The following is a 24,229-nucleotide window of genomic DNA, read 5'->3' on the forward strand; positions in this document are numbered from 1 at the left end:
TTTATCTGGTCCATTCTCATGACCTTCACCATTTACAAGTGGAAGTATCACAGATACTGTGTGTTTAGGTAGTGGAGGATCCTTTCATCTCATATAACGGCCATGTCTTATTAAATATACATTACATTTAGCAGACACTTATTTGTCTCTAAGGGAAGCATTTTTGTATTATTATACCTTTTTGGTGTTATTAACCACACAACCAGTTCAGTACACAAATAATTGCAGTCCTATAACAGAAACTAGTGGTCATCCCGCCCCAACTCTCTGCGGTTTATGAATCAAGAACATAAAAACAGATAATTTTCTTAAAATGCTCCCAGTGATTCCATGACTGGAACATTTATGACGGAGGCATATATTTAACTAGCACATGTACTGGAGGAACAGTACTTGCTCTACGTCACTTGTGTAAGTATGGCAGTAAACTCCCTCTGAGCTCTATCATACGTTGACTCAGGCAGTCATTATAAACAGTAAACCCTGCGACTGTTTTCCAACACTCTTTAGTCTTATAGTTCCACAGAGAGTAGTGCACTCTCTCAAAGCTGTCCAGTTGCTTCACGAGTTGCAGCAATTCTCTCTACTACAGCTCAGTGGAGCACTGGAGAAAGAGCCAGGAACCTGGCCTGAACAGAGAGAGAGAGGGAGAGGGGGGAGAGAAACAGGTCCCCACAGCCAGGCCCCGCACATCCACAGAGGACCTATACTTAAGCCACACATAACTTAGACTTTCTTGTTCTCTTCAAGCTCTGCTTTGGTTAGTCTTTCTTCCTGGCAAAGAGTGGACAGCTCACTGGCTCCTACTCCACTGCCAAGCATCTCTATATACTCTATCTGGTGTACTCCATCTCGAGTAATAATTGAATTATCCTTTGACACTGTTCAAATACAGCGCTGGTAATGAACAAGGGTTAGAATAATACACGTAATTCCAGATTGCCGGCCCACTGCGTGTTCGAGTACAGGCGCTCAGAGAAATAATCTGCAATAGCTTTCAATGGCAATTACACCAAACAAAGATACATTATGGATTATGTATTAAAATGGTAATATATTGTGTTGCGTTTCAATCCAGACAGTTTGATGACGAGACTTCAGATATGACATTTCAGCGGCACAGCCGGGAGAACAGCTTAACCTCTTATTCTTAATTTTATTTTTTTTTAAGAAGAAGAAAATGTGATCCCTCATCGCTGACACCAAATTAACTGCATGCCATCACTCTCATTCCGTCCGCACTGAGGTAGGGTTTGGCCTACACCGAGCAGGTCAGTTTGGATATCGCAAGTTCCAGAAAGCTCAAAATGACCAATGCTCCCCACCAACTGGACTTGGGGAACCAGCAGCTGGTGTACTCATCACTGATCATCCCCCTGGAGAAGAATAAGAGAAAACATACCTATCTGCGTTCGGTCTTTTGAAGCCTGACATTCTTACTTCGTCCTCCCATTTCAGATACATAACCTGGAGTGCCTTTAAGAGGCACATAGGTATATTGAAAAACCTAATCCACCAACTGGAATATGTATTACCCAAAGAAATGAAACTGAGGTAACTTTTTTTTTTTTTTTACAAGGTACAGAGAATTGCACATACATGAGAAACAGTCAAGTTGTTTGATTTAACAGAAAAATATATTTCAAAGTAGTTACAACTAATGACAAAATGTGTGCATAGTTCAGGGTCATTCAGTGGTGGTGGTGGTCAGCTCTGATGAAGTACCTGATGGTAACACACAGAATATGCAAGCCCACTATCCAAATCCCACCAGCAGCTGAATACGTTTGTCAAACTTTATTCATAGTCGTTATAAGCAGAACTACTTCTGAGAGACATTCATGGTTCTCATGAAAGAGTTATGATTCATCTCATCCATCAAAATGTCAAGTAGTCAACAGAAACAAAAGAGTGGTTATAAGTGAGCCTTTTTATTATTTGACAATAAAGATTATAATACAGAACTGCTATTGATTGCTAGCAGTGAGATTGGGGCAGAGAGGCAGGGAACCAAATAGTTGGTGTGGGTTTACTTGGTAGACCTTCTCGTCCGCTTGTCCCAGGAGAAGTTAGCCCCATATGACTTCACTCTTGGCTTGGCCGTCCTCTTTTCCGTGATATCGTAACTCCAACCTGAAATAATAAACAGGATAAATAAACGCACAGGCCAAGGTTTATCTTGCCAATCCGCTTTGGGGACTGGGGCTGTTGGCTGTTGTTGTGCAGCGTAAACATAAGACTTAGAGAAGAAAGTGAAAAAAAAAATCCACGGGAAACATTTCAGTGAATGACAAACCAGATTGCTTGTTCACATCTTGACTGTTTTTTGCCTAAAGTACAAAAGTTCTGAGGATCCCTATCCAATGTTTGACATCCTTTTTTAAGACAGGGATTTGCACTCCAGGTTATCACTCACCATTCTTCTCTGCAAAAGCAATGGCATCTTCCTTGGAGCTGAAGCTGAGCCCCATGTTGGACAAGGGGTCACCACTGAAAGCAAACAAAACAAAAACATGCATCATTTAAAAAAACACAAACAAACAAAAACAAACGGGGAAAAAAACAGGAAACAGAGAGAGGTATGAGACCGAAAGGAGAGGCAGAACATACGTGGAGGACCAGCCCATCAGTGAGTTCTCCCAGCGCTCGCGGGTGTCGAAGTCCAGCTTCCATTTCTTGGTGCTGTTGGCCCCCGACTGCATGGCAGTGCGTGTCGGCACAAAGATGCGCACCTTACGCGTCTTAATGTGCTCTTCTGGCACACCGGTAATACTGGAGATGTCCTGTCAGACACACACACACAAGATCATCATGGTCAGTTTCTCATGCTTATATGGTAAATTGACAGCGTGGATTAACGTTATTTATTAAATGAGTTATAAACTACTATACCACAGCTCCGTTGAATTTCCTATTGTGACACGTTATGACCGATAGTTAAACTTGCACACGTTTTAGGCAATCTCAGATTACTGATCATATTACACTGGCACATCAAAGTCAAGTTTTTTGCCGTGAAGTTTAAATGAACAGTTCCTTTGTGACAGTTACAAATTAGTGGACAAATGAAGGTACAGAGAGTAGCACCATGTTCCATATGTCTGAAACCGCTTTTAGTACCATTACACTACGAACTAAGGACCATAGCGATTGTACAAAGCTAAGGTTTGATTCACGAATGGGATGGAACTAAAGACTGGGCTTTGGCCATAGGAACCATCCGTTTAGCACTAGTAACGGCAGTCCGGCAAGTTAAGAAAGACTAAATGTCTGGCGGAAGCCAATGTAAGCAATCAAAACTTGGAATTTCTATCAGTAAATTAAAATAATACAAGTGTGGGAACCATGGTATAAGCGGGATAATGGACTTCACAGCGTTCAGGTAGCATTACCACCTCGAACGTGCAGTATTTTCTGCCACCTGAACGCCGTATCGTCCAATCTGGGCATTACCAATTGACCCCAACGTGACCTTAAAAGGAATCAGTGGCTGCCTCTCCTGATTTGGCAGAGTGAGGCATTGGAAGCACAAGGCCAGCTGTCTGTCGTCTCTTAGCTCCACATCCCACACTACACCAATAAGGCCAGCGTGTGATTTAACACATCCAACAAGCTTCTGAAATCTAAACCCATTTTCATTTCCTGCTTCACCCATGTGTCTGCAGCCAGGCAAAAACCAATAATACACAAAAAAGAGAGAAAGACGGGTAAGAGAGAGAGAGAGAGAAAGAGAAGGAGGGTGGGTGGGTGAAGAGAAAAAAAAGAGGGAGAATACTGTTAAACGGCTTGGCATTCATCACATACTTACACCTAAGGGGCATACAAGCCCAAATATTTCCTTTTGAATGTAGGCTCGCGCTCTGTCTAGACAAGCTGATTTCTCACACTGGCGAAATGCTTTTGAAAAAGCGCCCCCATTGTGACAGCTTCTCAGGGCAGGATCACAACCCTCTGGAGCAAGGACCTGGGCCTTTCTCAGGTAGTGTAAAGGTGGGGGGGAATAGAAGAAAAAAAACTTTGCCTACCGCCTAATAGACATGATAATGAGATTTGAGAGGAGATCGAAGAAGCCAAGAAGGAAAACATCTTTAAAAATGTACCAGGGAAGTCAAACTGGTTTCTCAACACAAAATAAAATATTTAGAATTAACCTCAGTTTAAAATTAAAATCGACAAGACTACTGGAATTAGTTTTGTTTGTTTTGTTTCTTCTTTGTCATTTAATTGATGCTTAAGCTATTTCAAACAAATATCAACGCAATGATCAAATGGATGATGAAAGCATAGCTTAACGAGACTCCCTACTTCCCCTTCCAGATAAGTGTAACATGCATATAACTTTGGTTTAATATAATATGAAGCAGTACAAAGAGCAGAGCCAGTTATACCAAGCTGCAGCCTTACCAATTCTTGTCTTCAAAACACCGAGCATAAATGTCATGCTATGTTTTGTTGGGGCCATAAAAATCCTTTTGAAAGAGATCAATTGTGAACAAAAAATAAATAAATATCAGACAAACATTTCTTTAAAAAAATGAAAGGCAGAAATGCAATGGTAACATGTGGCAAACAGAACTCTTGTCATGCACTTTTGTAAAGTTAAAAAAATAAATAAAAATTAAAAGATGCTTAAAAAACTGAATGCAGACACGGTTCCAAAGGCAATTCTGAGCCCCCATTGAAAGGATCTTTGAAACAGCCTGGGGCAATTTCTTTAGGGGAATTAACAAACAAGTGATGGGAAGTCGGCAACAACACACAGGCAAACCTCCCAGCACGCTGTCGGTAGCCACCCAAGGCTGGGAAGCCTCACAAGCGGGTCCTTTTCATCAGGCAAACTTCACACATTTCAATGGCTGTTACAACTTCAAAGAATCAAATTTTCCATCATTGTCCATCATGTGCCAGTTGATTTGTATAAACGGGGCTCCGTCCACGCTCAATGTGTACAAAGGGGCAGGCGCCATCAGCCTCAGCTAGTTTCAAAATGGGAAAGAACATCCTTGACCATTGTGTCATATAAATTAACATGTTTAGGAATACAGTCCCTCAAAAGGTCCTGCAAAGACAAATATAAAGTTGGGCTGTACATGTAATGTTAAACCCATAAGAGACCCTACGGTTACTGAGACAATGCAGTGAACACATCATTAGCCTGATTTTATAGAGTTATGTAGGTGAAATTGGTACCAGCCTCACATGGGAGTACCAGACTATGTAGGTAACTTACCCTGTGAGCAGGAGCCGGGTGAATGTGGGTGAAATTGTGTGTAAATTGTGATACCGTCTTTGCGAGGGCCACCAAGACACACTGGTGCTGTTCTTGCAACAGCAACAATATGTTGGTAGTCTCACCCGATTGGACAGGCATCAACCATTCAACACAAAGGCAGATCAATTAAGTTGAACACCTAGGGGGCGCCACACAAAGTGTAGTGTCCTCCACGTGGTCAAAATAATGATAATCCACAAATCAGTCTCGTTAAATATATCAGTCTCATAAAATATATTATACTATCAATTTGGAACTCTGATTAATAATTAAATTAATAACTACAACCAAAGTTACCTTACTAATAGTATAGTTGAAGGTCATTAGAATTCTGAATAGAAGAGGTTGGCAACGTCCATTCTTGTGTAACATTAAATAAACCAGCGTATATAAATCAAAGTATTTATTCACACAATGATAAGAAAATAACACACAATATGTAATCTAGCTAAATGTAACTAACCAATGAATTGAAGGAATGTGGGGATGTGTGTGAGCTGGTGAGCTCGGGGTTGCGCTGTTAGGAGCGCGCCAGAAAGAATGTGTGTGTGTGTTCCTTTGTCTGATCACCGTAGTTCCGCGTGCATGTGTGTGCACGTACGCGAACATACATGTGATGTGAACAAGGACGAGCCTATATGCAGCGCGAAGTTCGAGTATTCTCTTCGCGTGTGAGGCTATGTGAAGGCCAATGTATGTGTAATCGTGCGTGATTAGATGTTAGAAGAGGGAAATGGTTAGTGATGCATGCAAGACTCGATGTGTCTGAGAAGCAATCCTAACGATAACCCTTAGATGGTGTGGCGAAGCCAACTACCAGCTAACAATGAACATATATATCACAGTTACGTTCAGTAAACAAAACATATGAAACACATGAACAATGGCATGTAAACAGTCTTATGCTTAGCCAGGTTGTGAATAGCTAGGATAGCTAAATGCCCAGTTAATGTCAGAGTTACCAGTCCTTTATGAAAAGTCGTGCTGGCGAGTCCGATGTTGAAAGGCAGAAGAGATTATGCCGTCCGTAGCTGGAGAAAGTTGTCCTTGCTGTGATGTCTGTGTCCCTGCAGTTTAGATCGGAGGATTTGATCGCTCAGAACGTTGCAGTCTGCCTTTTGTTCCCGTTGTGTGGAGTTAGCTAGCAGGTCTGTTGTTAGCTGCTTTCGCTACTTACTGCGTCTCACTTATCAGTTCGGTGACTGAGATCTTAGGCGTGTGTCGGCCGTAAGACGTGAGAACAAAGAGAGTAGTTCTTCACCGTGTGACGGTGTGCTCACGCGGTGTTGGAGGTCCAAGAGGCTTGCTCCTCGCGGACGATGCCGGAGGGAGAGAGAGGTCCTAGCCAGGTGGGCGCCGACAGAGAGAGAGAGCACATCTGGAATGCGGCTATTATCACGCTCAGGGGCGTGGTTAAGAAAAGCATCAGGTTACATTTTTATGACAGGTAAAACTGACGTAGTTTCCGGGGGAACCCATAGACAAGTTACTGATTAAAGTCAACCACAATGGACGAATTCCAGTGTACCTACATCCCCCCTGTGGTCACGGGATTGCACCGGATGTGTGATCCAGTGAGCACAACTGTACATAGTCCATGTGTGGGAAAAGTTCATTGGTCAGACAGTCAAAGTTGTAACATCAGTACTGGGCATTTGTTGATACTATCTATCCTGGCTAAGCAGGTACAAAATCATCAAGTTACAAAAGACAAGGTCCAAATAAACAGTAATGACAATGACATAGCATACAACAAATAAACCAGTGGGTCATCTACTCATCAGGGTTAGTGAGAATAGGAAATGTTAGTGATGTCAACTTGTTAGGCTGAGATGCAGAGATAGTGGCACCTGATACAATGATAAAGCCATTGCTGGAGAATCCAAGAGTGTGTTTGTTGGACCACTCAATAGATTGGATGACAATACTGACTAGTAGATGGCTAGTGACTGACTAGTCTTGGCAGCCTTTGCTGTTTTTGTCCTTCAGGCATGTTCTGCTGCGGAAGGGTGTCATCATGTTCTCAAAATCTTAAAGCTCAAATGGCTGTATCAAGGTTTTGTGTGGCAGTATGGTAATGTCCTAACCTTGTGTTGGAAGTGGACATGTGCATGGCTAGCTTTGTCTGGGATGTATGAAGCTAGTGTGCTACTGCAAATGAAGTACCTGTTCAGACTAATGGAAGTTGCTGCTGTTGCTAACAAATCCAAGTTGGCCCATACAACTACAAGAAAAGTGAGATCCCTGAGCCAGCAGTTGTCTTACTGTCAGTGCAGGGTGGCTTGTGTTGTTTGGCTCAGACAGTTATTAACGAACTCTGACATCGCGCTGACTCGTGGCTCAGGGGTAACGCTCTGGGTAACCATAGTCAGAGGGGCAGTCAGAGGCACTATCACTGTCTGGGGCCTTGTGGCCATGGTCTGAGAGACGGTCAGTGTAACGGTAGTCATCATCCGACGAATCTAGGGGCAGGTCATGTTTCTGGGCCATTATTTCTGAATATGGCCTTCTACTGCTTCTAGGGGATGTATTCCCATTACGACGCTGATGATGGACATGGCGGTTACGCTCAGTGTCCCTATGAGGCCGTTTGTCACCCCCCTTTGATCTGTAGTGAGGGTGAACTTGTGAGGCAGTGAATTTGGGAGACGCTCTGGTATCTGAGCAGGCAGGCTCAGTTGTTTTTCCCCTTTCTTTGGAATTGACAACAGTTTCCCAAGCCATCTGTGTCATCTTCCTGATCTCATTCAGTGAGGGGTTACCTTGATGCGTCCTGAGGGAAACGTGAGTGCGCACACATGGATGCAGGTTTCGCAAGAACAGAGACTTGAAAGTGGAACTTTCTTCTAAGCCTGGTGCATTCTTGCCCTGGAAGTATGCATGTCTCAAACGTTTATAAAAATCCCTAGGGTGTTCTCGACGGGAGTGTTTAATTTGGGAGGCAGCAACCAACGATGCGATCTCGTCAGCGGAGAAGAGTATTCTTCTTTTAAAGCATGACAGAGCTCTGCGTAATCATCTCTGATACGGGGAGGTTGTGCCTGAATAAACTTGTGGACTGCTTTAGAGCTAGTTTTCCACATGAGTTTAATTTTCTCCCTTTGGTTTGCGTTGGGTAGGTCAGTCATGTTGATGTCTAGTTCCCTAACGTAATCGTCAATGTCTTGATCACAGTTGTCTGGGTCAAACATTTCAATGTCCTTAGCTATGAGCTCAAGCACTTCTAGACGGGGACTCTGTGAGGTCTTTTCCGAAAAGGCGAGATTAATCTAGCATGGGAACGGACATGTCTATCACATGCTAATGTGCTTCTCTCTGGGTGAGAGGCAGATGCTGGACAGCGGTGCTCACTCTCGTGGCTGTATGGAGAGGAGGCTGAACAGTCTGGACATGACCTAGTCCTGCCTTCGGAGGGAAGGGCACGGACGAATGTGTTATGGATCAGAGGCTGAGAATAAGTATGGGCAGTATGTCTACTGGAGGATAAACTACCTGTTTCTTCAGTGTCTGTTAGGGGCAGATGGGAAGTCATATGGCTGTTACCTCGGTCTCTCAGTGGAGGTGGAGCTGACTTCATTCCCAAGGACTGAGGGTCAGTTGGGAAGTGTTCCCATCTGAATGAAGGAGGGGTAGACCTTTCATCAAGGGAGGAGTGTGAATCAGAGTAGCCTGACTCACATCGGCTGAACGACTGTGGTGGGGCAGGGTATTCTGACCTAACCTTGAGTAGCTCCTCCTTGTGTGAACAGAGTTCTAACTCTGTTGAGAGTAGGTCTCCTAGGTAGCGCATAGCTTTCTTGCTAGCTGTCTGTACCTCGTGGAGGAGACTAGCATTCTGCGCTTTAAGGTATTCTACCTCCCTATCTAATGCTGCGTTGCTCTGAAAGGCAAGGCTGGTTTGCCTGTGAAAGTTCAGTAGCAAGCACGTTAACAATGGGTCTTTGGATGCAGTCTGTGCATCATACCTGTTACTTAGTAGAGAGTCTATCTCCTTCCTGCATTCACTGAAACTCAAACTGTTAATGAGTTCAGGTAGCCGGGTTTCAGGCTTTGCGCTACGGAAGAGATAAACTGCTCTACACAGGGGTTATCCATCGTTATGTTTAGCTGTAGGGGTAAGCTAAAATAGGGTAAAGTAGGATGAACTTAGGTGTTTGGCTATGGTGTTGCAGTGGCAGACACCTTGCAGTGTGACTGGCAGTACACTGGCCTAACCTAAAAGTGTAGTAACCTACGCTATGAGGGGTAGCTTCCAGTGAATGAGGTATAGCTACAGCACCATCTAGTGGCTCTAGTGGGCATAAAAGTTTGGGCACACTAACTGAGATGCAGGGCAGTAACAGTCAGGATTTACCTTGGCTAGACTCAAGCTGGAACACGTGGTGGTAACAGCTAGGTGCACAAGTTGTTTCACAGGGCCGGTAGCACGCTGTGGCTCTCTCTCAGTCTCTATTCCTTTCACTGGCTGGAATGCAAGGCAGTAACAGTCAGGTACAAGCTCTCTTTCACAGGGCCGGTGGCACGCTGTGACTTAGTTAAAAAGGGAAGCAGAAGATTTAGCACAGTTAATTCTGACAGCTTGACAATGTTGCATTGAATACGTGGTATTCAAATGCTGGACAGAAATTCACAATTCCTACAGAGTAGGTTTAACCTGAATGGCTAGCAGCAATAGCAAGTTCCAAGGTTTCCAAGATCTGGAAAAAGTGATGTTCACTAATTAAATATCAAATAGCTTGTGAGCTCAATTTGATATATAAAGCTTTGCACTTATTTGTAAGTAAAGCTAGTGCCTAGTCCTATGACAGACTAGTGGCAGTGAGTGTTATGACTATTTGCCTAGTCTAACACTAGAATATAAAATTCTGAATTTGGCCTGAAATTAAGCTGACATTAATATTGCACAAATATGAATGATTGCCAACAGTACTATCCTCACACGGGGCACCAAATTATGTAGGTGAAATTGGTACCAGCCTCACATGGGAGTACCAGACTATGTAGGTAACTTACCCTGTGAGCAGGAGCCGGGTGAATGTGGGTGCAATTGTGTGTAAATTGTGATACCGTCTTTGCGAGGGCCACCAAGACACACTGGTGCTGTCCTTGCAACAGCAACAATATGTTGGTAGTCTCACCCGATTGGACAGGCATCAACCATTCAACACAAAGGCAGATCAATTAAGTTGAACACCTAGGGGGCGCCACACAAAGTGTAGTGTCCTCCACGTGGTCAAAATAATGATAATCCACAAATCAGTCTCGTTAAATATATCAGTCTCATAAAATATATTATACTATCAATTTGGAACTCTGATTAATAATTAAATTAATAACTACAACCAAAGTTACCTTACTAATAGTATAGTTGAAGGTCATTAGAATTCTGAATAGAAGAGGTTGGCAACGTCCATTCTTGTGTAACATTAAATAAACCAGCGTATATAAATCAAAGTATTTATTCACACAATGATAAGAAAATAACACACAATATGTAATCTAGCTAAATGTAACTAACCAATGAATTGAAGGAATGTGGGGATGTGTGTGAGCTGGTGAGCTCGGGGTTGCGCTGTTAGGAGCGCGCCAGAAAGAATGTGTGTGTGTGTTCCTTTGTCTGATCACCGTAGTTCCGCGTGCATGTGTGTGCACGTACGCGAACATACATGTGATGTGAACAAGGACGAGCCTATATGCAGCGCGAAGTTCGAGTATTCTCTTCGCGTGTGAGGCTATGTGAAGGCCAATGTATGTGTAATCGTGCGTGTTAGGAAAGAGGGAAATGGTTAGTGATGCATGCAAGACTCGATGTGTCTGAGAAGCAATCCTAACGATAACCCTTAGATGGTGTGGCGAAGCCAACTACCAGCTAACAATGAACATATATATCACAGTTACGTTCAGTAAACAAAACATATGAAACACATGAACAATGGCATGTAAACAGTCTTATGCTTAGCCAGGTTGTGAATAGCTAGGATAGCTAAATGCCCAGTTAATGTCAGAGTTACCAGTCCTTTATGAAAAGAGTCGTGCTGGCGAGTCCGATGTTGAAACGGCAGAAGAGATTATGCCGTCCGTAGCTGGAGAAAGTTGTCCTTGCTGTGATGTCTGTGTCCCTGCAGTTTAGATCGGAGGATTTGATCGCTCAGAACGTTGCAGTCTGCCTTTTGTTCCCGTTGTGTGGAGTTAGCTAGCAGGTCTGTTGTTAGCTGCTTTCCTCTGCACTTACTGCGTCTTACTTATCAGTTCGGTGACTGAGATCTTAGGCGTGTGTCGGCCGTAAGACGTGAGAACAAAGAGAGTAGTTCTTCACCGTGTGACGGTGTGCTCACGCGGTGTTGGAGGTCCAAGAGGCTTGCTCCTCGCGGACGATGCCCGGAGGGAGAGAGAGGGGTCCTAGCCAGGTGGGCGCCGACAGAGAGAGAGAGAAGAGAGCGAACATCTGGAAAAGACGTTCCCTTTGTTCAAGCTAAAAGGGGCGTGGTTAACATTGCGTCAGGTTACACTTTATGATAGGTAAAGCTTGACGTAGTTTCCGGGGGAACCCATAGGCAAGTTACGGATTGAAGTCAACCACAATGGACGAATTCCAGTGTACCTACAGTTATTTAAAGCAAATTCCAAGATGATGTTTCTGGAAGTTGCCAACAACTTGTGTGAATTCAAAAGGCTAACGAACTGTAACAGGAAAACATCTCTTCATTGGATAGGGCCATGGTGGAATCATTCGGTGCCACATACAATAGCCAAAAAGATATGAATGGCTACAGATATAGACATTAATGACAGGATGGGAAACATCTTATATTACAGTTCCTTACATACCTACATAATGTCACTTGAGGAGGAATACAAGTCAAGACGATCCAAAGTCAGATGGATTCAATTTTATATCCAATCAATTAAAGCCAGGCCAGACCACGTATACCATAGTGAACACAGGTTATACTGTTATTCAAGCTTCTAAACACGGTCAGTCGACCCACTTCAGGTGTTTTACATTTTTTATGCCAATGTCTACCAGGGATGAAAACAGCCGAATGTTGTGGAAGAAGGAAAAAAAACAACAACTAAAATTAGATTCAAGAAAACCCATGTATTGTCCTACAACTTAAAAAAAAAAAAAAGAAAGGGGAGAAAAAAAAAGAAAGAACACCAGTCTAGACTTTTATGTCTGCATAAATTAAGCCAAAAAAACTAGGAGGGCTATCTTCAACGATGGGGGGGACAATACGCTGAGCAACAAAGCGAGGGCTGGTGGCTTCAATGTGGCATTGAAGCTCACAAAAAAAAGGGGGGAAAAAAACAACACACACTAAGGGCACTTTTTCTTCCCCTCTTCTTCCACATACAGGAAGCCAAATGAGAACTATGAAGTTTGACACCATTCACAGGGCCCCGACAATACCTGGACGTGCACACTGAATCCCAAGCTTTAGATGAGGGGAGGGGGTTGGGGGGGGTGAAAGGCTGGCAAAGTCTTCGTCATGCGAAAAGCGTGTCGATATTTCTGACACCTCCGGGCTCCTCCACGCATAAAAGGGGGTGGGGGTGGAGGTGGGGGGGGGAATGAAAGGCTTTTCACGTCGGCTGGCTGGGAGGCCAAGGGCCGCTTCAATGAACCTTGCGTGCCAGTCCCTCGCCGAGAAATGTGGGACAGCATATCTGCTTCGTTTATTCTCCTTTTCTTTTCTTAAAAAAAAGGATAATCAGGAAAGTTTCTGCCTCTGAGAAAAGACCAAAACACATTGTTTTGAAAAGTGGATGTTCTGTTGCGAGACTTTGGTCCAGAGTCCGGAGATCATTTTGTATTATTTTCCTGCCATCTTTTTAGGCTACTTCTTTTTTTCTTGTTTTGTCTCGACGATCTTGAAGAAAAACAGGACTTTTTGGAGGTGGGAGTTGTGACTAAAAAATAAAAGCTAGTGACTCGTCTGTTCTCCTGAGTTTTAGTCTACTCATTACGACATGCGTCACCTTGACCAGACGGAGCTAACTCAACTGCTATCGTAACTGCTCCGCACCAGCCCCGGGAAACATTTATTTCGTAAGGATTCCTGCAAGACCTGTGTGATTTATGCATCTTCCATGAGTGTGCAGGGAGCACTAGTTGCCATCTACTCACAGTGACGGAGAGGCGCGCCAATTCCTCTGAGCTTCTTATAGGCTTTTTTCCCTAGACAAGCCTGCCCTACCCCCCCACCCCGACTCCCCTGAAGTTCCTCCAGCACCAGACTGGGTTCACAGGTGAAGGACTCCCCAGCCCATAAGTTACTGAAGTGTAGTTTATACAGCTGCCTTAAGGAACATGCTCGTTGTTTAGCCACACACGGTGACAAGGGCAAAAATTATACTTCACGTGATGGCAATAGCAGGTCTGGGCTGGAACGGAGGGATAGGGAAGGGGGCACTGGTGGCTTGTAAAACCACAAACATGGATGACCTCTATGGTCGCTTCTGGACGGAGCTGAAAGCGAAAGAATTTGAAATATGGAACAGTAAGGTGCTATCAAACAGACCCAGAAAATAAATGTACAGCTCCTTAGTTCCAGATGTTTTTTCCCCCCTTCATATAAAGTCATTACACCACAATAAAGTAACTAAAGGATTTAAACAGATTTTGGAAAGGTCACACTGCTTGACAATCTCTCTTTTAATGAAGTTGTGTTATGCTAATGTCCAACCTAAGCAAAAAATATTACTGACAAAGAGACAGGCTTGGGGCTGGGGGGGGGGGGGGGGGGGGATAGTTGATGTTGGACGAGGCAGAGAAGAAAGTATCTCTCTCTGAAATGAAGACAAGGGACTTGGAAAGAGATTAGCGGCAGGACCTCTAAGCTTTTGGTGCATACATGCAGATTCACTTAGCGAGGTAGTTTGGAAGGAACAAAAACACACACACACACACACACTAAACTGTTAATTTAATGGTCTGTCCACCTAAAAAGATTTTTGTTGAACATTGAAATTGGCAGATTTCTATTTTAAAGTAACTCAGCAATGGTCAAAGGTTTGTCTGGCAGTAAGGCCTGCATCACGTTTTGGCCGGCTTCATCATTAGTACTTCAAGGTATTTTGCCTTTTTAAACACAAGGAAACCAAAGTTTCCTTGCATTTGATACAATCCCCCTAAAAGCAAATCCAAACCCCTGTGAGTACCCATTTTCTCCAAATGGTTATTTAACTAATTTAGCCACTCTGTGCAAATCTTCCCATTCGCACCTCTCCAACATGGGTGACATAGTCCTTTCAGCACTGTTCAAATCAGGATGTTATTGCCTAAAGGTCGACCTCAACCACCACCCCCAAATTCCCCTGACCCCTTCCTCTTGAGACATGTTGAGAGAAGGGGACACATTGTGAGTTTTCTTCGCTGGGGGTAGCAGTCTCACGTGGTTCGGGGGGTGGGGGTATCTGCTAAGGCGAGTCTCGAGTGAAGTCGTCACTTAGGTTAAATCAGTGGAAATTAGACAGAAAACATCTCACCCTTAACCCCTTGCCAGGAAAGCCCTGCCCTTCCTGTCAGCTTCACTCATTATGCCACACCACCTGCCAGGTCACCGTTTGAAGTGCAGCGCTGCAGAATTTAGCTGAGAACAGGACACAGGGGGGTTACTAATAGACACAAACAAAACATCTGCATCTGTCTGTGTGGGTGGGGGGAGTCTGTCTGTGTGAGTGTGGGTGTGAGGGTGTGAGAGAGAGAATGTGAAAGCAGTTGGCGTCGAGGGGTTAACAAAATTCTCACGTTACAGTGAGGAGGATCGCTTCCGCACGAGCAAGCTCAATCTCAAGCCTTGTTGTTTGTTTGTCCCTACAAGCTGTTACTGAGGAGACGAGACGGCACATGGGCTAACATTGCCCCCCAACCAAGCCCAGCGAGATACCCACGAACAGAAATACGCTCCAGAGGTCAGAGAGAATAACGTGTACACACACGCATACACGCACACGACAAAACACAAACAGAAAGACCATAACACCTCAGCAAGCTCAGGGATGTGTTTGTTTGTGGTGATAGTTAACTTTGGTTCACAGAAGAATTGCACTTTGTTATTCTTTCCTGATGGCTATAAGTACACACAAACCCACACAGACACACTGAAGTTAATGGGAAACTGTGGAGGGTCTGACTCTTGTGAGTAATGCTCGAGTCACGTCCTTTTTGTGTCAAAATTATGAATTCGCATAACTCACAAGTCAGAGGCTTCAAAGAGGACTTCAAATAAAGCTACCCCCTCCCATACGGTTTCAGTATAAACTCCAGTGAAACAAAAAACACCAAATTACAGGCAATGGGGATTTACAGCAATTCACCTTTAAGGAAAAAGCATGGACCACCGCACTGTTCAACAAGTCTAGCGCAGGCATGTATAACCGTGTTGTTGTGACGTGATATTCCACAGTAACAGAACCAGTCAGGAGGCAGAGCCTTCCTTTACCAAGAGGTGATAGCATAGGCTACAGCCTATAATCACTTTTCCTTTCTGAGGTTTCTGAGCATGCGTCAGGCCTCTCGTGTTAGCAGAAAGTAGCAAAATCCACAACAGATTTGAGAGCAGCTGTCTCTCAAGGCGTTCATGTGGACAAACTTCATTCCTCCTCTGTGAAGACCATTGATGCTCAAATATCAGTCAAGAACAGGATGCTTCCAATCACAGTTGGCATGCGAGGCAGACCCAAGGCCTGACTTTCTGGGATTTACATGTGGCTTTCGCTGAGCGCTGCTGATGTGCAAAACATAGCATTACATGCCAGATTACCGTAAAACGATTCTGGTTCAAAAAACTGACCAATGAACCAATGCATATTACAACTGTTTGCAAGTAATGAGCTTGACACAGGTATGGATTCTGGTGGTCAGTTCATATTTAAAAACAAATGTCCTTAATAAACTCAATACTCTAATGGCTGTGTTGAAATACCAATGAGGAAACAGGACAATCCCATGGAGTCTCATTATTTCAACTCTGTCGTAGTAGTCTTTCCCAGTAGGAAGCGGAAATGGTTAAGAGACCCACATTTCATGCACGAGTCACACACTCTGGGCACTACAGTTACCATTTCTTCTGTGCGTCATCGCGGCAACATGCTACTGACGGCTTCATTAGCCAAACAGCATTTGAGGACATTCGCACAGGCGTGAGGCTTTCCTGGGGTGGCCCATTCAATCAAAACGCTGAACGAAAGCACAGAGACGTGTCGTCGCCAACACTTGACCATGGCAAGCTCATTAATCACGAGTGCCGAAGTTTTTCAGAATCCAGAGGCAAGAAGGCTGAGAGAGAGAAAATGAAACACCAAAATGATGCACGAGATGGCGACATGCTGACTCGGACTTGAACCATCACCCTCAGAATGGGCGCATTCGCCTTGTTACACTGTACATAAAAGGGGGGAGAATCTACTCTTGGTCTTTATCTCTGGTAAAGAGTGCATGTGGGAGGCATGTGAAGTGGGGTGGCAGTGCTCGAGGGCCTTTTAGAGGGGACTCCCTCCAGAGTCTCAAGTAAAGGAAATGCTATTTAGGAGGTGAGAGCCCAAAAGTCTGTTCTTGGGGGGGGGGGGGGGGGGGGGGGGGGGAGTGGGGTTGGTTTGGGTTGGGTTGAAAGTGGTGGGGGGGGGGGGTCGCCTTCAAAATAACCCAAATCCTCTGACCCTGTCCCTCCGGTCCGAGGACTTGGACACTTTTCTGTTTTCGGCATAACAAGCTGATCAGAGAGAAGACTAGACAAAACAAGACACTTCAGAACACTAAAGGGAGAAATGTGTGTTGGGGCGGAGGAGAAGCAGACTCATGTGTTTGCCCAATCATGTTTAAACACTTTATCCGTGCTATGTGCTATACTGACAAACTAAAAGAAGACTATAATATAACAGAGGGTCCAGTGTAACTATAGCAGAAAAGAAAAGCAGTGGAAAAAAAATCTAAATGAAAGAAATGCAGAGACAAAAGGGATGAGGAGGGAATGGCCTGTGCCGACTGGCACAAACAGATTATTCCCTCCTACAATAGTAATTGTGAGGGCCTGTAATGAGACGCAGCAGTGCTGAGTAGACCGGGCAGCCACTGCATGCCAACCAGCCAACTGGCGCGACGCCGCCTGCCCTCAATACCTGGGGGGTAGAGAGAGAGAGAGAGAGAAAGGGAGCAGCAGGCAGGCAGGCAGGCAGGCAGGCAGGCAGGCAGGCAGGCAGGCAGACAAGGCTCCTGGCCCCCATCTCCACTGGCCGTCACCTCTGCTTCCTTCCCTTACAGAGCCCTTAAAAACAAATCTCTCAGCACGTTTCTGACAGGGTCTACAAGAGGGGCCAGTACTGGTTAGGGATTCTTTGGTTTCCTTTATTTAGGCAGCACTCAAGCCTTTTTTTCCCCTTCTCTAAAGACAGACAAACAGAGACGGGAGGGAAAGAGAGAGAGAGAGAAGAAGAAGAAGAAGAAAGAAAGAAAGAAAGAAAGAAAGAAAGAAAGAAAGAGAGAGAGAGAGAGAGAGAGAGAGAAGGAGGGGGGGAGGAGAGGTACAGAAAGTGGGAGAGATGGGGGGACAGATAAATAGAGAGAGAGGTATAGAGAGAAAGTAGGAGAGAGATTGGAAGAGAGATAGATAGAGAAAAGTAGGTGAAAGAGGGGGGAGAAAGAAAGAGACAGACAGAGAGAGGTATAGAAAGTGGGAGAAAAGGGGGGAGAATGAGAGAGAGACAAAGAAAGACAAACAGAAAGGCAGAGGGGGAGGCTCCTCCTTCCTGTCTTGTGAGAGGTCGAGTGAGAGCAGACGAGTGCCCTGCAGACATTAAGTGAGAGGCTCTGTATCGGTGACTTGCCAGCCTGTCCTGCTAATAGCCCAGCGTGCTTAATCAAACAGTCATTACTAAGCAAAACAAGGAGGGCAGGCAGGCGGGCCGACGGGCAGCAGCCGGAGCCAGGCTCAGTCAGCAGCCACAAGGGTTCTCGCAGCACCACCGATCAACATACTCGAAGGTCTCTTTTTTTGTTTTTGAAGTTTACTTTCTCTCTGTTTTGGGAGGAAAAATACAGACATCTATGTGCATGTGTTTAGTTTGAGAAAAGGCAGCGATTGACATGTGAGGCTAACGAGGGGGCTCGCGATAAACAACCGCGGCTTGTTCTGGATGAAACACCCATGAGAACTCAAAGGGTGTGTGTGTGTGTGTGTGTGGGGGGGGGTGTAAACCAGAGACCAGAGTGAAAAACAGCTGACAGTCACATCCTAATTCTGGCATAGTTTGGACACATACACACTCACAAAGTCTCTACACCGATAGTTTTACACTGGAAATACACACGCGCACATATCTGCACAGCAATGGTTGTACAGACACATACACAAACGTCTCCACAAGCGTGCATGCACACACACACACACACACACACACACACACACACACACACACACACACACACACACACACACACACACACACACACACACACACACACACACCTCCAGAGCAACGGTTTTACATGAGCACAAATGGCCTAGGGGCCAGGAGAGCTGTCAGTCGGCTCGCCAGTGTGCCTGCTGCTGAATCTGAGCAGCCCAATTTCAATGACTTCACTTCTAGTACTCGCACACCATGCTGAACAGCACATCACTGTATATATAGCTTGATAAGCGCAGTCACCATCAATCGCTGGGGAAGGAAGAAATCACATTTTTAAATGCAGCTCCGATAATGAGATAAAGCCTAAATTCTTTATGGATATTTTAGAGACAATTGCCAAGAAGCTGTTCAATGAAAGGAAAATGCAACTGCAACTATGACTGTGCCAGAGAACCACATTTGCAAATTCCCTGGAGCAGATTGCATTTCATCAAGGAGATCAGAGTACTGGAAAACCAAGTGCAGGCAGTTTGTAACTAAGAACATGTAAAAGGCACGCCGTCATACATTCAGCACAGCCTAGGTCTCTCTGTCTGAGAATGGTTGAACTCTTGTTGAATACAAGTCTCTATATGATCATTTCCAACATTCCACAGCCACAGTTTGTGTTGGGAGCAACAAGAGGCAGATTCACATCTTAGACAGCAACTGTGACTGGATGAGGGTATGTAGCAGACAGAGCCAGAGAGACAATTGTCATCTGCTGGGAATAAGCAGGTCCATAGTCGTGCTCATGGCATGGTTGTTTTAACTAAACCTTTGGTGTGTCTGCCATTACAGTAAGGTTCGTTAAAAGTCTGAAACCTGCCTTGAGCGGTACCCCTGGTGCCCAACCCACGACCATCTAAAAGGTTTGGTGTCAATCTGCTTGTGAGCAAAGTCTGGTGTGGTTCATTTTGTGAATGTGCAACAGGGACCAGTTATGGGACCACTGCACTGATATTTAAGGGTACAGAACATTGAAACCGTCCATCCTGTCCGTCCATCCTGTCTGTCTGTCTGTCTGTCTGTCTGTCTGTCTGTCTGTCTGTCTGTCTGTCTGTCTGTCTGTCTGTCTGTCTGTCTGTCTGTCTGTCTGTCTGTCTGTCTCCTTTCGTCCATCCAGTTGGGTAACTTTCCTTTGAAACAATCTTGTGTATCCTCTGCAGGTCGGTCTGTCTGGTTGATTGCCTCTCTTGTCTGTATGTGCGTGTATCTGGCTGGATGGCCGGCCCTTTCTGTCGGTCTCTGCTGCTTGTTGTGTGCCTGAGACAGGCCCCTGTAGGGCAATGGGCTTCTTGGTCTGGGGAGAGTTTGTCCTGCCAGTTCTGTCCCTGTCTGAAACAACCAAAGCCAGGATGCCCAGCTCCGCCAACTACCTAACCCCCTGCCCCCCAAGCACACACGCCTCCTCCGTCTCTGAGACTTCCTCTCTCCCTCCCTTTGAGATCACGGTCACAGGGAGTGTTGGTTCAGAATAGTTATCCATGTTTATACTGCACAAACCTCTTTCAGTCAAGATAAAAAGTTGAAGGCCCATATTAATTTGAAAAGAATGTCAAAGGGATTGTTTAATTGAGATCAAAGCGTCGACAAATAATACGTTTTACACCTATGACATGAAGACAATGAAAACCACTCCCTGAGCAGACAACTTGTGTAAATAATGCAAAGATGAATTAAACGGTCTTTTTCCCCTTTCTTGATGGCAACTATAGAATAAACCTGAAATGCAACACTGCAGTATAGGGAAGCTTTTTATCTCATAGTTAAAAGACATGAAGACATAACCTCTCTGCCATGCAGACCATATTTCTAGCAGCGAACCACCAGATTTTAAAGTCGAGTCAGGGAAAAAAACCTGAAAGTGGCTGTACTCAATTACGTTTATAGCACAGAAATCAAAACTATGCATCACTCACCAATATACATTAAAACACAGGCCCACTTAGCCTTTTCTGGATTATCCATACATGTTTCTCCCGTCACCTTTACACAACAACTCAGAAGTGCTGTGAATAACATTGGCATTTCTCAGTAACTTCTACAGGAGGTCATTTGATGAGTTGCTTACTTGCTGATATCATTGAAGCCTACTAGAAGTTCTCTGGTTTGGTAATACAGCCAGACTCTGTTGATACTTTAGTCACAGATAAGAGAGCTCAAAGAGTCCAAGAAAGTTTATTTTTCTTAAAGCATCCATTTTCTTGATAGCCATACAGACCATATAGAAATGTGATCTCAAGTATTCCAAAGTGTTACAGCTTACTGCAGCTTTTGCACAGTCACAACTAAATTAAACTAATAAATCTTAAACAATAGGAAGCAGAACAGAAAGAAGACGTCAGCCGGAACCTCACCAGTTTCTCATCAACGGTGATGAGCTGCGAACCCTGCCCCTTGCCCTCGGCCTGTCTCCATACCGACGTACTGAGGGCCCTGCAAAACAAGACAGCACAAAAAAATGTGGCAGTAGTTTTAAGCAAACAAAGCAAATACATAGATATGCCCACTTGCCTCCAGTTCTACAAATGTACATTTTTAAAATGACATACAGTAGTGGCCCAAACAAAGTAAAGAGTCTTGGGAATGTGTGTGTGTGTGTGTGTGTGTGGGGGTGGGGGGTGGGGTGAGAAGCGACAGGGAGAGGGAGGTGGCGACGGTGAGAAGGGTGAGCGGGCAGATCCTTTCTCTCCCCCTATTAGTTCTGTCTGCTGAGTTTTTGGCCCGCTCCCACCCGGCTGGTCAGCAACAGACCACACTTTATGCGGCTCCATCTACCCACAGAGGGCTCGGGGAGAGTGCCAGGGCTGTGGAGCTCAAAGCACGAGTGGCTTCACGGAAGTACGGGTCTGTGCAAGATGGATTTTTCACTCCCGCTCCCCCAAGATACTGTCCCAATGCCACCCGTTCCTACAAAACGTTATAATACTTTGTCCCGCTCCTGCATCTTTCACATTTCATCCCGTTCCCACCCTCACTCACGAAGGTGAACGTTTACACAAGATGGATTTTTCATTCCTGCTTGTGCAGTCAGTCCCGCTCCCATGAAAATGTGCCATGTGTTTAAAAACTACCAATAACATACTGTAACATAAGCTTCTGTACTTTAATAAGAAAAATGTAATTTCAAATTTAGAATTTTGCGGGAGTCCTGCAAGTCATGTCTTTCCCACATGTATCAGTTTCTTCCCCACCCCAGCCCCCGCACTCCGCAATCAGAGTCCCGCACAGCACTCTCTTGCGTTGGGACCCACGGGTCTGTATATGGAGGTCCCAGGATCACCACAAACCAGCGGGCAATGGGGCTCTGTGCTGACCTGTGAGATTGGGATCAGGCAGGGGCAAATCGCTCTGACCTTTTTACACGCCTGCTGTGCCAGAATGGCTGCAACAGCAATTGATTAATCATTACGCTGAGCTTTTAAGGTCTTCTTTGATCTTATAAATTGTCATGTCAATAATCAACCTGACGCTTTTGTGATCACAAATGGTTAATGTGCAATAAATTCAAACCTGTGTTCAAAGACTAATTGGTTTAAATCACTATTGAAGCTTACACACACACACACACACAACTCAGAATAAAGGCTGTTAATGATGGCAACCATTTAGTTGGATTTGGCAACCTAAAGCTCATGCCGGGTTGGCATGCCAAGCTTGGCAACCACTTTTTAAAGTTAATGTTCAGCACTGCTTCTGTAGCATAATATCAACGCAACAGAAGGGGCCAAGCATTTCTCAAATAAACCAGCAGTCCGGAGCAGCCTGCCTTAGATACAGCACTCATGCCTATATCTTGTTCAAATGTCAACACATTCAATATTGGTTTCCAACCAACTGAACGGCACCGAGCTGAGAAAATCGGAGAGCTCATCAGTCTTTTGGAAAGGAGCCAATCGAACTTGGCTGTGTATTAGTATGAGCGTGTCCTCTTGAGCTGGTTGTGGCGTCATTTAGTTAACAGAACAAAGAATGATTCCATCCAAATTAAAATCACTTCATGTTGCTCGGCCAAGGGGATATTGGCATAAATGTTAGGGTCTGGGTGTGATTGTGGAGATTTTGTTAACATTACCACCCAAATGTCGACCAGAGATGCTAGGGGCAGTGAGTTCCTCATATACTAAATTTCGACAATTCGACAATCACCAAAACAGTGAATATTGCAAAAGAAGACTAATTTAAACCTTTAAGCTAGCTTGCTGCATGCTACCAAAGTTACTAGGTAGATGTTTTTAATCTTTCCACTTTTGATAGCTTGCAAAGTTTGGAAACGTTAGCAAAATTCCAGTTGTATTGTACAACGGTCGACTGCACACGAACTGGCATACTGTTCTATGTTGCTTGCATATGCATTTATTAACGCAAGCGCAAACAATTAGACATGTATATGGCGAAGGACCACCTGTGACATTAAAAAAGTAACGTTAACTAGCCAGCTAGATATCGCTTGGCATTGTTTAGGCAGTCAAGTAATCGATCAGGTTCGCTCTACATATTTGGCCGACCGCTCGTTCATAGATAACACTCCGTCATAACTGATTTTAACAGGAGTATTATATATATCACGCGTATTACTATTAAAAGTAAAATTATATCGTGTACTAGGAATGACTGCTGGGGAGAGCAATTTAACATTAGCTCTAATGTTAAACCGCGCTGCACTGTCAAAGCAAGCAAGGCTACCTGCAGTTATATTTTCAAAAAGCTGCAAGCAAATTAACGTTACTGCGTTTAAGCCACCTAGATAATACTACTGTCGCGTACAAAAATTATAACAAGTGCGTTTAACTATCATAAGAACACCACCCATAAACACTATGCTATGCTAGCAAAGGTTACTTGACGTTACCTAGAGCCCTGTTGTTAGCTACGATGCTACATTGGCTAGCAAACATCTAGGACACCTTAGCTAACGTTAAAGCCACTTATGTAGGTTTCGGATAGCAAGCGTATCATCCATTGCTTTCAATCTTAGTGACGTATGTATAACAGTACTATCTTTTCTTGTTGTTCTAAATAAGCTAGCGATACCTAACGTTAACTATCGTTAGCTGACATTGGCCTGCTTCTGATCAAGTGGTTACTTTAATCACACACGTGAGTCTTGTGAGAATTACGCACTTTCTTGTGAGACAACCGAATAATACTTAAGATATCATATAAATACTGGTTACCTGGTAGGGTTTAGAAATACTTTGGTCGCAGGATTCAGTAAACAGGCTCGGCTTAGATTCAGGAGTGACATTGAGGACGCCATGTTTACGATAGTCTGTAACTACGGCAAGCAAGGCGTTTCAAAATTGTTACGTCGCTTAAGTCGAGGCAAAATTGCATGACAATCATAAGAATGAAGACTGAACATGTGTTTTCTGATGCTGTTATAAACACAAATGCAAGGTTAAGTAATTAATTTGTTCCTGCTCAGTTTTGGAAAGGACATGGATTAGGTACAGGCTGAAGAATATGATGAATATGAATATGAGACCCAAGAAAAGTGTAAAATACATGTATTGTTTTCCAACAATGTCACAGAGAAGTTCAAAATAAACAATATACCCTAAGGTC

General features: G+C 44.3%; 1 protein-coding gene across 1 annotated transcript; it reads right to left on the reverse strand.

The window, feature by feature from the left end:
- Positions 1-1,912: 1,912 nt before the first annotated feature.
- Positions 1,913-23,969, reverse strand: ndufs4 (NADH:ubiquinone oxidoreductase subunit S4). The gene is made up of 5 exons (XM_012828535.3): positions 23,839-23,969; positions 21,019-21,097; positions 2,611-2,783; positions 2,417-2,490; positions 1,913-2,133 (listed from the first exon to the last, which is right to left on the reverse strand). The coding sequence occupies exons 1-5, from the start codon at positions 23,919-23,921 to the stop codon at positions 2,030-2,032; spliced, it is 513 nt and encodes a 170-aa protein (XP_012683989.1). The 5' UTR covers positions 23,922-23,969; the 3' UTR covers positions 1,913-2,029.
- Between the last annotated feature and the right edge of the window lie 260 nt (positions 23,970-24,229).

Source organism: Clupea harengus, chromosome 7 (assembly GCF_900700415.2).
Source record: "Clupea harengus chromosome 7, Ch_v2.0.2, whole genome shotgun sequence".
In the NCBI taxonomy this organism is placed as follows: Eukaryota; Metazoa; Chordata; class Actinopteri; order Clupeiformes; family Clupeidae; genus Clupea; species Clupea harengus.